At 39.7% G+C, this 16,167-nt stretch overlaps 1 protein-coding gene across 1 annotated transcript; it reads left to right on the forward strand.

The window, feature by feature from the left end:
• The first annotated feature begins 1,664 nt into the window (after positions 1-1,664).
• Positions 1,665-12,507, forward strand: LOC100705399 (phosphatidylinositol 5-phosphate 4-kinase type-2 gamma). The gene is made up of 10 exons (XM_003441488.5): positions 1,665-1,979; positions 2,068-2,165; positions 2,894-2,990; positions 3,517-3,666; positions 8,681-8,827; positions 9,136-9,174; positions 11,460-11,573; positions 11,650-11,905; positions 12,043-12,146; positions 12,227-12,507. Exons 1-10 carry the CDS (start codon positions 1,830-1,832, stop codon positions 12,305-12,307), a joined length of 1,236 nt encoding a protein of 411 aa, XP_003441536.1. The 5' UTR covers positions 1,665-1,829; the 3' UTR covers positions 12,308-12,507.
• The last annotated feature ends 3,660 nt before the right edge of the window (positions 12,508-16,167 follow it).

Below are 16,167 nucleotides of genomic sequence, written 5' to 3' on the forward strand. Positions count from 1 at the left end.
GGGCAATTCTGCATGTGCATCATGAGCACTTTAAGTAAAACTACTATCAGGATACTTAATTTACGTAACAATTATTCATCACAAACCAACATTTAACCTCTTATGCAGTGGAACTTTTCAAATAATATTATCCACACATACTGGCCACTTTATTAGGTACACTTCTTTGGTACTGGGTTGGGTGCCCTTTTGAGTTCAGGACTGCCTTAATTCCTTATGGCATAGATTCAACAAGGTGCTGGAAACATTTCTCAGATATTTTGGTCTATATTGATGTGACAGCATCACACAGTTTTTGCAGAATTGTCAGCTGCACATGATGAAACTCTCCTGGTCCACAACATCCCAAAGGTGCTTTATTGGATTGAGATCTGGTGAATGTGGAGGAGGCCATTTGAGCAACTGTGACCTAATCGTCATGTTCAATGACATGATGCGCTATCCTGCTGTAAGCAGGAATCAGAAGATGGGTCTGTGGTCATAAATGGATGGGCATGGTCAGCAACAATACTCAGACTGTGGCATTTAAACGATGCTCCATTGGGCCTAATGGGCCTGAAGTGTGCCAAGAAAATATCCCTTACACCATTACACCACCACCAGCCTGAAGTGCTGATCCACAGCATCATGGATACATGCTTTCATGTTGTTTATACCAAATTCTGACACTATCACCTGAATGTCAAAGCATGAATCACTAAGGCTCAGGTCACTAATATTCAAACTTGCCCAAGAATTTTAGTAGACCCACATTTTGCATCAATCTGAAAGTACCACATCACTTCAAAATAACCAGACTAGCCTGTCTGGCACCAGCAACCATGCCAATGTTCAAGTCACTTAAATCATCTTTCTTCCCCATACTGCTCAGTTTGAATTTCTGCAGGTCATACAGGCCATGTCTACATGCTCAGATGCCAATATTTGCACGAACAGGTGTACCTAACAAAATGGCACAGGCTCAGCATGACCCACTGGATTTTACATCAGTTGTCACTATTGTATTTATTTATGATAAAATATTCTGATCAGCCTGACCAGACAACACTGAGTAAGATAGTTAAGCCAGTATTTGCTTCTTTGTTGAATGACATCAGCATGTGAATACAAAATGCACGTATTCTTCTTTAGAGTATGTTTGAATGTTTAAAAAAAAACCTTCATGTAATTTAAAATTATTTAAGTAAATGGAAACAAAACACATTTTCCTCATAGCATGTGCTATTATGAATATAAATTGTTAAATTTTAAAGGTCACAAACAAAAAATATATATATGAAGCCTAATTATTATTAACAAATCACCAATAAGAGCTGTAATAATAGATGTGGGCCAGCAGAATATGATGGATACTTTGTTTCTATAGATTCCAGGTCTCCAAAAGAAACCAGTTTAAAAATGCACTTCTCTCCCCTACATACAAGTTAAAAGTTTCAGTATACTAGCCCTTTATTTACTTGGTATCGGATGGATACCAAACTTTGTAGCATCGCACTGAAGGTAATTTAGATGTAATTACTGCAGTTCTGTCTGTAAGCAAGCTTGTACGAAAATGATCATTAATGTGACAGCATTGTTGCGTTGTGTTATGTCAAATTAACAAAGCTTAGAAATGAGCCACAAAATAAGATGAATACAAACGGCTCAGCCCGTGTTGGGGGAGGCTCTGCACCTGTTCGTTGCTGGACTGAAGGACCAAAAGGCGCTGGGCTCGCAGGGTGTTGGATCAAAGCGCTAATAGGCTGCTGCAGGGCGGACTTTAGCCTACTTTACATACAGAGACAACAAAACGCCTGCCCACAGACGGAGACGCGGATACCTGCCTGAAAATGTCTTCTCCCAGTGCTACCTCCAACCCTCTGAACACTCTGGCGCCAAAAAGGAAGACGAAGAAGAAAAACTTTGTTCAACAGAAAGTGAAGGTTTTCCGAGCCAGTGACCCCGTGTTGAGCGTGCTGATGTGGGGAGTCAATCATTCGGTAGCTATAAGGCCGTTTAATGTGCACTTCTGTCTGCCTGGGTATGAAAATGTTCATTATTAACTATTTATCCACTGATCATGCGCAGATTAATGACCTGAGCCAGGTGCCCGTACCTGTCATGCTGCTCCCAGACGACTTCAAAGCCAGCACCAAGATCAAAGTCAACAACCACCTCTTCAATAAGTACTGTGCTCTGCTCATAGGCTCTACTCAGCTCTGTCTGCATGATTGCAGGAGCCTCGTTGTGCTTCCTGTAAACTGCAGAGATTTTTGTTCCTCTCATGATTTATTTCTCGGTGTTATTGTCTCTGCTTATCAGAATATCCAGACCCCTTTAGAGAGCAACAGTGTTTTTCTTCACCAACATTATAGCTGCAGAAATGAGCGCAGTGCAATATTGTCTCGAAAGAGAAAGAATGATGTTATGGGCTGAAGTTAGAAGTGCAGCATTAACTTGTGTTTTTCTTTTACTTGCTGTGCAACATAATTTAAAAAAGGCAAAAAAAAGTTAGCTTGATGGATTTATCTGAAATAGTGGTGGAAGAGTGTTAGTCAGAGTGCTACAGTATAATAATCATTTATAAAAGCTGTGCTATACAGTGTCTCTTGTTAGGTTCAGTTTCTATAAGGACTGAGTTTAGAAAACTGAAAGGCTTTCAATAATCCTTTAATCCATTCAGGAATCCGGGTTGAGTAAAGACTCATGAACAGAGGTTTGACGGCCAATAAAATATTTCTCCAAGGTTAAAGTGCCGTTACTTTAGTGAGATTTCTCTGAACTTGTTTTGATGTGGAAGCTGTTAAACAGCAGGATCCCTAATATAATTCAGTCAGCTAATAGTCACGGGCATAGATCTGTTGTAAAATGTTGCTGCACACTAAATCTATGCATTATTGTTATTATTCCTCAGGGAGACTCTTCCAGGACAGTTTAAATTCAAAGAGTACTGTCCTCAAGTGTTCAGAAACCTGCGAGAGCGCTTTGGCATTGAGGATCAAGATTTCCAGGTATGATTCACAGCAAGTCTGCGTTTCATTGTGCGGTAAAATATACATATGAACGAAATCTATCGTTTCACAAAAATGTGGAGGCCATTAGAAAAAAAACATAGACTCGCACAAGCAGAGAACATCCAAGGCTCTGTGTGTTTTCCTTTGATAGAAACCATGAACTTTTATGTGCGTATTGATCTGCTCGCTTCTACATTTGCATTTCTTTGTGTCGTATTTTGCATGCGCCAGGTGGCACACAGCCATCTTCCAGTCTGGGAAGTGCACATTTGCTTAGCACACAATTACGGGAAACATATTGTTGCTGATAAAAGTCACATTAGCTTACTGCAGACCTGCAGTCAGAGCAATGCAAGAAGCATGTTAAAACAAAGCTTTTTATGGTCCAATGCTGCACAGCATTACATTTCCGGTATATGTAAGATATTTGCATTTGGTTCAACACTTTAAAATGTGAAAGGTTTCACAGGGCAGGAGGCTTCTCCTTCTGATCTCACGATGCTGTTCTCTCACTCACCGGCAGGTTTCTCTGGCTCGCAGTCCTCCTCTCAGACACGACGAAGGGAAATGTGCGGGCCCACTGCTGACATCGTACGACCGCACTTTGGTTATAAAAGAAATTTCCAGTGAGGAGGTTGCAGAAATGCATAATGCGCTCTCTGCATATCACCAGGTAGGACTGACACAAGTTTATATGTCCTTTAAAGGTCAGAGAGTGGGTTCAAATTTAAAATTGGAGACAGACCCTCCAGCTTTAAGGCCCCTCTTCTGTGCAACCAGCTTCCAGTTTGGATACTGGAGAGAGGCACTTTCTCTGCTTTTACAATAAGGCTCAAAACTATGCTTTATGATGAAGGTTATAGTTAGGGCTGGATCAGGTAACCCAGAATCCTCCCTTAGTTACCCTGCAATTAGGGCTAAGGTGCCGGGCTCTTCCCATAATGCACTGAGTGTTTCTTCTTCACCTCTTTTCACTGTCTGCGGTTGTTCACCACTTTGCGTTTAATCATTAGTTATTATTAATCTCTGGCTCTCTTACACAGTGTGTCTTTTGTTGTGTCTCCCTCTCCTCACCCCTAACCGGTTGCAGCTGATGGCTGCCTCTCCTGGTTCTGCTGCAAGTTTCTTCCTGTTAAAAGGGAGTTTTTCCTTCCCACTGTCACCATACGCTTGCTCACATGGGGTCATCCGATTGTTGCGGTTTTCTCTCTTTTACTGTAGGATCTTTACCTTTCAGTATGAAGCGCCTTGATGTGCCTGTTGCTGCGATTTGGAGCTAAATAAAATGAATTGAATTGAATTGAACTGAACTAAGAACATAGTATTTCTAGTGTGTGCATGGTTAAAATCCTTTCATACATGCACACATCTACCAGTCTTTTCTCTTTCCTTGTGTCGTTTTTATACAAGAATAAAATGTGCCCTTTTTACATTAACCCTGGTTGCCATGGTAAAGGTTTTACAGCATCAAAGCTGAGACACGAGTGTTAGAATTTCATGGCTCCAGTTTTACATTTAAATTGAAGCTTATTAAATAATTCACATTGAGAAATGATTCTGTCAGAGCTTTTTCTGTTTATACAGATACAAAAAAATAACACACCAAACAGAGAAAGCTAAGTCACATGACATATTAACAAGTAGCATGATGTTTGTTTGCTTGTACTGTATTTCTTTTCTGTAGTGCCACAAAAGGCCTCCACACAGCTTTTTGTTGTTGTTGAAAAAGCACTGATGTTACCAATGACATTTAAAAGGGCTTGCAGTAAGGCATGATACTGTTGCATGAGCCTGTCAGTGAATGTCACTCCCTAATCTCAGATCACTTTGATGCATTTCCACTGAAAAGAGACTGGTCCTGGTGCCAAAAAATCAATAAAAATGCCATGCCCAATGTTGGGACCACTGGTATCAATTGATATAGGAGGAGTTACCAAAAAAAAAATCACTGATGACTCACAGACGTAGACCACAGATTCTGTACAACATGATTTCCTTCCTACAGATATTACTTCTGAGGCATAACGATTTTTCGTAGACCTGTCAAAATGTTTGCTTCTCATAAATCACCAAGAGAGAATCAAATACGCACCACCATCAGAGACTTATGCACAGACCCAGGATATCTTTCCGCTATCTGGATTCACTTACCCTAACACTGGCAATCAGGATAAGCGGTCACATGTAGCTGGTAATCATCTTGCTAAGTTAACCCAGGGTTTCCCCTGTGCGGTCACATGAAAGTGGTGGCATTAGCACTAGAGCAGTAGAGCAGCTGATGTTACACAGGAAGGTGAGAGAATACTGTGGGAAAAATATGAAGAAGTTAAACAGGTAATATGACTGAAAGCAACATAGCTGCTGCAGACAAAGCAGTATGAGGGTGTGTGAGAGAAAAAGCACTTAAGAGTAATATCGTATTAAAATTGTATGTGTTAAGGGCTTTGGTTAATAATAAAGTTTAGCCTATCTGAAGCCTGAAAAGAAAGCCAGCAACATACTGACTGTGTAGGTTAACAGATTTATCATATCAAAATGCAACAAGATATTGATATTAGTTGAGTTTTTCATTAAATTAATGTTTAAAGGACAGTTTTAATTCTTATTCTCTCAGCCGCAGTCCCTGCGATGTTTCATGATCTGAGAATAAATAATTCATATAAAAACTCAATTCAAACGTAGGCTGAGTCTATGTCCAACAGACCTCAGTATAAGGTCAGCAGGTACAGTGCGGGGCTCTGTTTAAGGTCATATATGAATACTTATAGAGCAATAAGATTGTTACTGATAGTCATCAGGGAAAGATGAAAATGTTAGACACTATTTAAAAACTAAATGTTACAGTGACGTTGACCACAGGAGTTGTGTATGCTGTGTGAGCACAGTAGATTGATTAGGACAGGTGCAGTGCTACTGTTAAACAAACTAGAATTGTTTCTAGCTTGTTCACAATGCTAATGTGAGCCAGTACTCTGCCAGTGTAGGTATATAATCGACAGCTCAGACACACTGTGCATAAACTCAGTCGGTCCTGAAGTGCTCCTCCCTTTCCTGCATTCAGTAGAAGAAAGTCTTCATGGTGGAATGGTTTTGTGTAGATTTTGGATTCTTAGTTGGTACATAGCTTTTACTATTCTTCTAGTATTTGAAGTTTGTGATAATCATTAGTGAGCTGTTTCGACCTTAAAGTCAGAGTTTTCAGTGTCATGAAAGCCGGGCTAAATCAGCATGGTAACAGGTCACTGTTTGAAAACACCATCTTTTTTTAATGATTGCTTAATTTACAACATTTTTAAAGTGTGATATAGATTCTCTGCTGGAGCTATATGTTTCATATGCAGCTTGTTAAGCCTACTCCTATTACTTTATTAAAACCACTTAATAATGGGCTCTGTAAATGTACAGTTGTGCAAACGGTGCCACTGGAGTGTGTATATATTAATCTGGTGATGCAGAAAATGTTTAAATGTTGTTATGCCTGATTCTAATGTGGCGCCAGTGTCCGGCAGCCTCGCCTCTGTCAGTGCGCCCCAGGGTGGCTGTGGCTACAATGTAGCTTGCCATCACCAGTGTGTGAATGTGTGTGTGAATGGGTGGATGACTGGATATGTAAAGCGCTTTGGGGTCCTTAGGGACCATAAAGGCGCTATATAAATACAGGCCATTTACCATTTAATCTGCTGCCAAGTCTCTTTTACACTGTTCGAACTGCAGCTGCAGGAACACTTAACACACACCATGAACACCTATCAATCAATTAAAGCAGATTCACTTTGGTCTGCTGACAAACTAAAGGGATTTCCACTTGCCAGTTTAAAGTTTCAGAGCTCTTATGTGCAGCCACCATATTAGACATAAACAGCAGCGCTGAGCGCTCACTTAGTGGTAACATTAACTCAAATTAAAATGTTTACTTCACCACTCTGCCAAATCCCAAGATAAATGATTTTGTTTTATTTGTTACAGTGTTGCATTTCGCTGTTATATTTTCCAATTTCTTTATAGGTTTTATGACCACTTTATCATCATCATCATGATCTGATAATGGCTCTAATTGGAGCAGGCAACAGTCACAGGGATCATTTGTGTGAGACTCATTTGACATGTGAAACACACCTTTTTATGAGAGCTTGAACTTTCTTTTGGTTCCCAGTTCAGTTTCTTTGGAGTTTGGGGTTCTTGTTTAGATTGCCCTCTTGTTCTAGTGTAAGTTTTCAGCCTCAGGTCCAATTTTGAGTTTGATATTTCTTGTGTGTTTTGTTCCCTCGCTGTCTCCTTATCTTTTCCTCGCTCAGTTTCTGTGCTTGTGTTTTTGTCCTCCAATGTCCCCATGACTCTGTTTTCACATTTAATTTGAGTCTTCTTGCCTCCATATTTAGCATATCTTCCTAACTTTACTTTTCTTTCATTTTTACTTGATGTTCTGACATATGTTAAGTGCATTCACATATGCCTTGCTCCCCACCTGTCAGTGTACCCGGGGATCGATTCACTTACTGTAACACTGGCAGTCAAGATAAGTCGGTTTCCGCCAGGGTTTTAATTCCACGTTCACATGAAAGGGGTGTTGTTGGCAGCATCAGCCACATTTATTAATAAGTTAATGACAGCAGATTGTTCATACAAAGAGGTTAAACGCACAATACAGACTGAAAATCTCACAGCAGTTAACTTGTAAGGTGATAGATTTACCAATATGACAACTCTAACAATAGGACACAGGAGAATCTGATGGATTTTAACAGAGTATTTTATTAAATTAATTTAGTGTTAATTCTCTCAAGTGCAGACACAACCACAAGTTTCCATGGCGATCTACCCTGGTAAGAAGTGCACCACCTTCAGAGTACAGAAAACCCAGGGTTAACTCTGGAGTTACCTGGATAAAACAAAATCCTGCTTGTTAGTACAGGCCTCTGTTGTCTGTCAGCCCTTCTGTGTGTATATATGTATATATGTCATCCCTTTGTCCACTATCAAAGTTTCTCTGATGTCTCTCTTAGTGTTCTCTTTGTGTTCCTTGGTTTCAGTGAAGTTTTGTATTTCTTTTTGTTCCATTTGTTTCATCCTAATTAAAGGTTTGACACAAATGTCATTCAGTATATTACCAACTCCAAGTCCATCAGAATTAGCTCACTTTCACTTGTAGACGCTCCAGTGCACAAATGCAGTGCAGACAACGCTGTGCTCGGTGGCTTTGACACTTATTGTTGCTCATCACAATGAACTGTTTTCATACTTGAGGTATAACAAACGTCTCAAAATACAAAGCTGATTAAAAACTGGAGTCGAGCATTGTGTATATCCATGTTTACTCGCTGGGACTGTACATCCTCCCTGCCTTTCTTGGCATTTCTTGCTATGATGCTATGAAATGACTTTATATTACCTGTGCGTTGAATCATATCTGTTACAAGAAAAACCTTATCTTACTAGGAACTCTTTTATGTTATCATACTTTACCTCTTATGCAATGTCTTAACTACGGTGTAGAGTCATATAAATGCAGGCAGTGTTTTCAAATGGAGTTTGTCCTGTAAATTATTCCAAGCCTAAATTACATCTGCGGTGCTGATCAGATGCCACAGGAGGATCTTCAGGAAGAGCATTAACCACAACTTATTATATTCATGTGCAGATGTTTACTCTTCATGACTGAAAATCCATGTACTGATGGTCTCTTCCAGCATATTGTCACCTGCCACGGCAGTACGCTCCTCCCTCAGTTCCTGGCCATGTACAGAGTCACTGTGGAGAGTGAGGACACCTACCTGTTAGTAATGAGGAACATGTTCAGCCACCGACTTCATGTACACAGGAAGTATGACCTCAAGGTAATCCTCCAGAGGCAGTATATCTCATATGATAGTGTTTTATTACGTTTATCCGCTATTGAAATTCCTAACTTACCAAAACATTTAAAGACAATAGTTAAAAAAAAACACAGAGGGTCAAATGCTTGTGAATTAAAGTAATGCTTCACCCCAAACCATATTAATAGTAGACTGTTGGATTTATGGCCACACGTGTATCATTTCTGAGAACACATGAGTGATAATGACTATTATAGCTTTGAAAGTAATGAGGAAATATGGATCTTTGGCTCAACAGTAACACCAGTCACTTTCTTCTCTTTCATCAGGGCTCGCTGGTGTCTCGTGAAGCCAGTTTTAAAGAAAAGGTGAGATCAGATTCAGGTAAAGTCAGTCTATTGTCCACAAGAGTTGCAGTGACATTTGTCTTCCCTGGAAATAAAGCACACGTGTGGCCGTGGAGTGTTTAAGAGGCAGTGATCTATTACAGATGGTTATTTTTACGTCTTTTGACTCAGGCTCAATAAAAGAGTGGCTGAATACGTGTGAGCTTGTTAATTTTAATTATGATAACCTTGCACTAACATCTCTGGTAAGAAAATGGTCAAAAAGAGCTCGACTCGACTCGATTATTATACACAGCGTGTTGCACTAAAAGGAAAAATATATAATCTTTGAGGTTGTTATTTCCAAAACCAGTCAAGTGCCTTTCTGGTCTTTAGTTTTTGAAGTGATTTAGTTCTGTGCTCACATCAAGCTGGGAGACTTGTGAGAGAGAGACATAAAAACGAAACGTCAAAAACAGCAGCTGACCCTGACTGATAAACACTTGTGTCTTTCAACTCCATGCGTCAAGCTTGGAGAGGCCTTTGCGTTTTAAAAAAAGCATCTCCACAGCAATCGAAGCCATTGCGCAGCTATATTTCCATAGGATTCATTTTCAGAATTTCTTTCTAATTTCTCCTTACCAGCGCTTCCCTTGTAAAACCGCGGGTGTCCTTTTTAATACGTTTAAATGAAAGACATATATTGAGTCACAGAAACCTTTGAAAATGTGTTTTTTTTAAATCATTAACATTTTCTACAATATTTTTGAATATTTTGCTCTTTTCTTTTTCAGAAAAGAGACACTCCAATAAAAATGGTAGAAATATCCCAGTGAGGCAAAAAGAAAAACTTGGGGTACAGTAAATAGCTCAAAATAGTTCATCAAGTCCATTAATTAATAGTGTCAGGTTGACTTTGTAAGCCATTAAAATAACCGGTTTGGCTGTTGCACAGTGATTGAATTCATAGCTGGTGTGCAGATTACAATGTATCATCAGTTTATTTAAGTATGAATCTTTGATATGGTTCATTTATTTATTTATCTTGTAGTCAGCTCACACGATTATCTGCCATGATGAGCAGGATACCACAACCTATTTATATGGTAGTGTGCAAAAGTTTCCAGCCCTCGATTTCGTCACGTTTTGCTTCCTGGACCAGATTTTGTTGAGATTTTTGAAATAGTCTTAAGCAACCTAGGCTTTATGAACATCTTTTAAAATTTTTCTATGGACATTGGCTGCTTTTTCATTCATTTTCAATCCAATCCTTGTACCTGCCAATTTCAAAGGAATATTGTTGTTGTTTGTTAAGCTACTTAACGGTGACCTGTGAATCATTCAAGCATAAAAATGCACCCAACCCAGGGGATGATCCAGTGTTGTGTCTACACATAACAGACAACTTTGTTAATAGCAGTCTGTCACAAAAACACATAATTTGTTCCCATTTCTTTAGTTGAATCTATGAAAACAATAACACAGTTTGACAGACAGGTGATTCCAAAAAAGCTTTTACCTGAAAAACTGTGAATCTTTCAGCCTAAACTTTGATTTTAGCTCACTGAGAATTTTGTAACCTGAAATTAACAAACAATTGTTCAGTACTGGGCATAATGATAATGATAATGATAATGATATACCACTACAAGGCAGCATTTCTGTGAAAAAAACATCTCATTATTGCCTAATATTGTGTGACTTTTGGACTGATAGCTATATCAATCACTGACTGCAAGTAAAATGATAAAAGATGAAGTGAGAAAGGAAAACTTAGCATACCTGAAGTGGCTGCACGTGTGCTACTGCCCCCACAGTCTGTCTGAAGATGTGGACGTGTTTAGTATTCAGGCTGCTCTCCCCGGTTTGACAGGCTGCATCTAAGACTGCAAACCAAAAAAATGTATTTTTTTTCTCTTTGAAATGTGCGCCTGAGGGCAGAGTGTGGAATTATTTTCCTATGTGTAACTGTTATTGTTTGCGCATTGTGACAAATGTGATTTTAAGATTAGACTTTCATGAATCTTCCCACAGAAAAATCACTTAGCAACAGGCTGTTTTAAACATCAGAAGCCCTCTGTTTGGCCTCCAGCGACGCTGACCTAGATAAAAAAAAAAAGATGAAGAAATATCTGGTTTAATGGAGGAAGTTTGACTAGCTGCAGAGCTGCGGGAACCTTTGATATTTCCATCTGTACTGATTCAGAAAACAAAATTATGAGAATGTTATTTGGCTTTAATCATATGAAAATGGGAGGGCTACAAATGTTTTGATGGAAAAAAAAAATGCTGTTGAATGAATATTGTAATTCTTTCTGTATTTTCAGGTCAAGGAATTGCCCACTTATAAGGATGTGGACTTTATGAATAGCATGCAGAAAGTTTATGTGAGTGATGAAGAGAAGGAGAAAATTATGGACAAGCTCAACAGAGACACCGAGGTAAGAGAGGCGCTGCTTTTTGTGTGGGATTTATGTGTTTCTTGCCTCTGGTGTGTAATTATTTCTCTCACTGCAGTTTCTAGTACGTATGAAGATCATGGACTACAGCCTGCTGCTCGGTATCCACGATGTCGAAAGAGCCGAGATGGAGGAGGAGGAGGAGGAGATGGAGCTGTCCGATGAGGAGGAAGAGGATGATGAAAATGGCCTTGCTCCTGCTCCCCACTCCACCTCCCCTGAAGGCATTACCGGCTACATGAACTCCTTCAAACCCATGGGTCCCGGGGAGTTCGACCCTTATGTGGATGTGTACGCTATTCAGAGCGCTGTGGGTGAGTCCCGACAGCTGAGACAGGAGCCCTGCGCTTTTTCACCCACCGAAACTTCCTCTCACACTGTGCTGCACAAGATAAGATCATATGCGCAGATCAATATCGCTCGCCAAACACTGTGAATCGCTCCCTTGTAGGTGCGCCCCGTAGGGAGGTGTATTTTATGGGTCTGATTGACGTGCTGACGCAGTACGACACCAAGAAGAAAGCCGCTCACGCTGCCAAGGCTGTCAAACACGGGGTGAGAGATCAGTGCTCTGCAAAGTGTAAAGGGCTGCTTCTACTTATTTCTGATCGACTGTGTGTCTGTGTGTTTTGTAGGCAGGAGCTGAGATCTCAACTGTTCATCCAGAGCAATACGCTAAACGCTTCAAAGAGTTCATCGCCAAAATCTTTGCCTAGTTTAGGGATTCATTTAATACATGAGGAATTCAGCTTTGAAGTCATCAAAGCATCATCAATAAAGCACTAATAATTTAATGGCATCCTTTTCTTTCCCTTCCTGTTTAAAAAAATATTTACTATTCATAGGATTCTGCACTTCGAGACAGGCTGTGCATTTATTCCAAGTGAAGAATTTGCATAAAGGACTTCTTGGCAGCTCAGTGTTGTTAATGGGTTTCTTTTCTTTTGACGTAAAGGTTTGGCAACACTACTCTGAGTCTAAGTGACAGCAAGAAATAAAAGATTCCTGAAAGACATCTTTCAAGTTTACACCTGTAAACATCACTAATATGAAGGTATTCTTTTTACTGGCCAAAGATGATAAAATAAGCTTTACACCAGCCACATTATTAGGTACACCTTGCTTGTATTGGCTTGGACTGTTTTGCCTTCAGAACTGCCTTAACTCTTCATGGTGTAGATTCAACAAAGAAAACAAAGATTTTGGTCCATGTTGACATGATAGCATCACTCAGAACATCCATGATTTGAATCTTCTGCTCCACCATACCCAATCTGGTGAGTGTGGAGGGCATTTGAATGCAGTCATGTTCAAAAAAACAGCCTGAGATGATTTGAACTTTGTGACATGGTGCGTTATCCTGCTGCAGCAGCCATCAGAAGGTGGGTACACTGTGGTCATAAAGGGATGGACATAGTAACAGTACTCAGACTGTAGCATTAAAATGATGCTCAGTTGGGGCTAAGGGGCCCAAAGTGCACCAAGAAAAGATCTCCCACCATTACACCACCACCATCAGGCTGAACTGTTAACACAAGGGAGGATGGATCCATGCTTTCATGCTGTTTACACAAAATTTTGATCCTACCATCCCATCAGACCAGGCAACACTTTTTACAATCTGCTATTGTCTAATGTTGGTGATTTTGCTTATTGTGATCTCAGTTTCCCATTCTTATCTGACAGGAGTGGCATCGGGTGGAGTTTTCTGCTGCTGAAGCCCATCTGCTTCAAGGTTTGAAGTGTTGTTGGAGATGCTTGTCTGCATAGCTTCTGTAAACCCTAGAGAGGTTGTGTAATAATATTGAGTCCAGCCCATTGGCACCAACAACCAACAGTCACATTAGTTTAGGGACTGCACTATAGTAACCATTGAAGTTCAAGATGTGTCATCTGTAGCAACTGTACCAAAGTTCTTTAATGGCCTAACTGCTTCTTATAGTGTTACTTTTTTCTTTGCCAACATGCTGTTGAGTAAAGTAGGAACCACAATGTTAGGATGGATCTAAGTGTCATTAGTTACTGCAAGCTGAAGCAAACTGATGTGATCCTAGCTGTACATGTGTTCCCTTAAATTGTATTCTCAGTGGTACAGCATTAATTTTTGTCTTTATTTAGTTGTCCCAGTCCTCCTGGCACACATTCCTGACAATCCTTCAGGAGGGTTTCACTTTGGAATAACAGCTGTGTGGACAAACAGGAGGGACAGAAAGATGAGAAATAAGAGGAAAAGACATTAAATGGGGTTTTTTTTGTTGTTTTTTAACCTAAGACAAAAAGAAGTATATTAATTATTGTATGCTACTTACTGTTTGGATATTTTTCTCTCACCATTTGCAAAACACACTATAGGTTTGTTTACATTTATTATGTTCCAGAGCTAAAGTCTGGGTCCATGTGTTATAATTTCACTGTCATGTGAACATATATTAATTATACCTGTGCTAAAGACTGTGTATATCTACTCTTGAATCTATAAACCAGGTGATCTTGAGAGCAGTTTCTTTGGTGATAGCATGCTACACAGAGCTCTCTTATCTTTTTTAGAGAGACCCTAACTTATAGAGAAGTCTCATACAGCCGTATGTGTTATTTTTGTCTCCATATGTTTTCTGGGAAAAATGGGATTTGGTATACCATGAATCCAAGAAACTGAGTCAGAGATGGATATATATAAATAAGTCCATGACCTACAAAGAAGTAGGGCAGACTCAGTAGAGGCCTTTAACAAGGACTTTGTTGCGCCATAAGATCTTATGTTTAAATGGTAGTTGAGTGTTGAATGATTTTGCTGAATGCCAAAGGACTCCAGCTGTCAGGAAAAAAAGGCTCTCAGCTTGTTTGAAAACAGGAACCTTCTGTCTGACCATGTACTACAAAAGTTTGTAGTCACTGACAAATGTCCCTGTTTTTAACGATGATACACAATATGGACAAAAGTGTTGGGCCACATTTCTTAATCTTTGAATTCATGTGATTTCAGTCTCCTCGTCACAGGTGTATAAACACAAACACAGAGGAATTCAGTTCAATTCAGTTTTATTTATATAGCACCAAATCACAATAACAGTTTCCTCAAGGTGCTTTATATTGAAAGTTAATATAATAATAGAGAGAAAACCCCCAAAATCACATGACCCTCTGTTGCCAAGCACTTGGCGACAGGGGGAAGGAAAAACTCCCTTTTAACAGGAAGAAACCTCTGGCAGACCCATGCTCAGAGGGGCCGGGGAGGGAGACAGGACAAAAGACACTCTGTGAGAGTTTAATAATAACTTCATAATAATTAGTGATTAAATGCAAAATGGTGTAGCCATGCAGCCTGCCTTTACAAATATTTTTGAAACAGTGGTACTGTAATAGGTTGCCGCCGTTGCAAACGGTCCGTTGTGAAATTCCACCATCAAATGTAAATGATATTAATGCAAAGTGGATGTGCTTGGTACAGCAAAATACCGGATCACATAAAGTTCCAGATCTGGGTTGCTGAGTGCTGAGGCACATAGTGCTACCAAAGCTCTGTTAACTCAGTTACTGCAGAGCTCCAAACCTCCTCTGGCATTAACATCAGCACAAAAACTGTGCACTGGGAGCTTCATAGCATGGTTTTCCATAGCTGAGCAGGTCCTGTAGGTGTAACGTGTAGGAGGCCCTGTAGTGTACCACTGTATTCTCATAAAATAACTTTTTAATTGTTTAGAAATGTTAGTTAATGGCACGTAGTATCATTAATCATCGCAATCACTAATTATATTTACTAGAATAGCTCCAGAGGTTAATTTTCAGCAACTATTAGTCCTCTGTTGATATGCTGTGTCACTTTTTGTAAAGCTGACTGATCATTACCAAGACCTTTTTACAGTTAGGTTGACACTCTTCTGATTAGTAGAGAAGTAATTGGTTAGTTCTGTGTCTGGCGCATCAGCCTTGTGGGTTCAATGATAGTTTCAAATTGCCCCATTTAAAAATAAAAAACTTTCCTCTGAAGCTCGTTAGAGTGTTCTTGTTCTAAGAAGTGAAGGCTATTCCATGTGGGAAACTGCCAAGGAAAACTTAAAGACTTCAACAGCATGCACGTCTCCCCTCACAGAGCAGCAAAACTGCCTCTAACAAAGAACAGAAAGAGAAGTGGGAGGTCCCGGAGCACAGCTGAGCAAGAGGAGAAGTACATCAGAGTCTAGTCTGAAAAACAGATGCCTCAAAGGTCCTCAACTGGCAGCTTCATTATATGGTACCTACAGAACATCCGTCTCAGTGTCGGCGGTATAGCGGGGCACTCCAGGATGCTGTCCTTCTGGGCAGAGTTGACATTCCTTTACTCAGTGTCTTTTCCTTATCCATCTTTATCTTTTCCTTGGCCATTCTCAGATTCTCGACTAGCCAAATTTATCGCTTCTAAACCTGCATTAGGTGCTACAGTGACATTGACTCTATGTAGAAGTGTTTTCAGGTTTATATGATTATTTACTGTCATTTACAGTGTAATCCTAATATGTTTAATCTTATGTTAGATAAAAACAAGTATTTTTTTTATTCAAAAACTAAAACATTTGTAAGCAACCCCATATTTTAGTAG

The sequence above is a fragment of the Oreochromis niloticus genome, linkage group LG5 (assembly GCF_001858045.2).
Source record: "Oreochromis niloticus isolate F11D_XX linkage group LG5, O_niloticus_UMD_NMBU, whole genome shotgun sequence".
Classification (NCBI taxonomy): domain Eukaryota; kingdom Metazoa; phylum Chordata; class Actinopteri; order Cichliformes; family Cichlidae; genus Oreochromis; species Oreochromis niloticus.

Excerpts from the sequence above, each read along its gene's own strand:
- LOC100705399 (XM_003441488.5), top strand. The coding sequence starts at position 1,830 with ATGTCTTCTCCCAGTGCTACCTCCAACCCTCTGAACACTCTGGCGCCA. Across the intron at positions 11,574-11,649 it reads AGCTCAACAGAGACACCGAG|TTTCTAGTACGTATGAAGAT; the intron begins GTAAGAGAGGCG and ends CTCTCACTGCAG. Across the intron at positions 11,906-12,042 it reads CGCTATTCAGAGCGCTGTGG|GTGCGCCCCGTAGGGAGGTG; the intron begins GTGAGTCCCGAC and ends GCTCCCTTGTAG.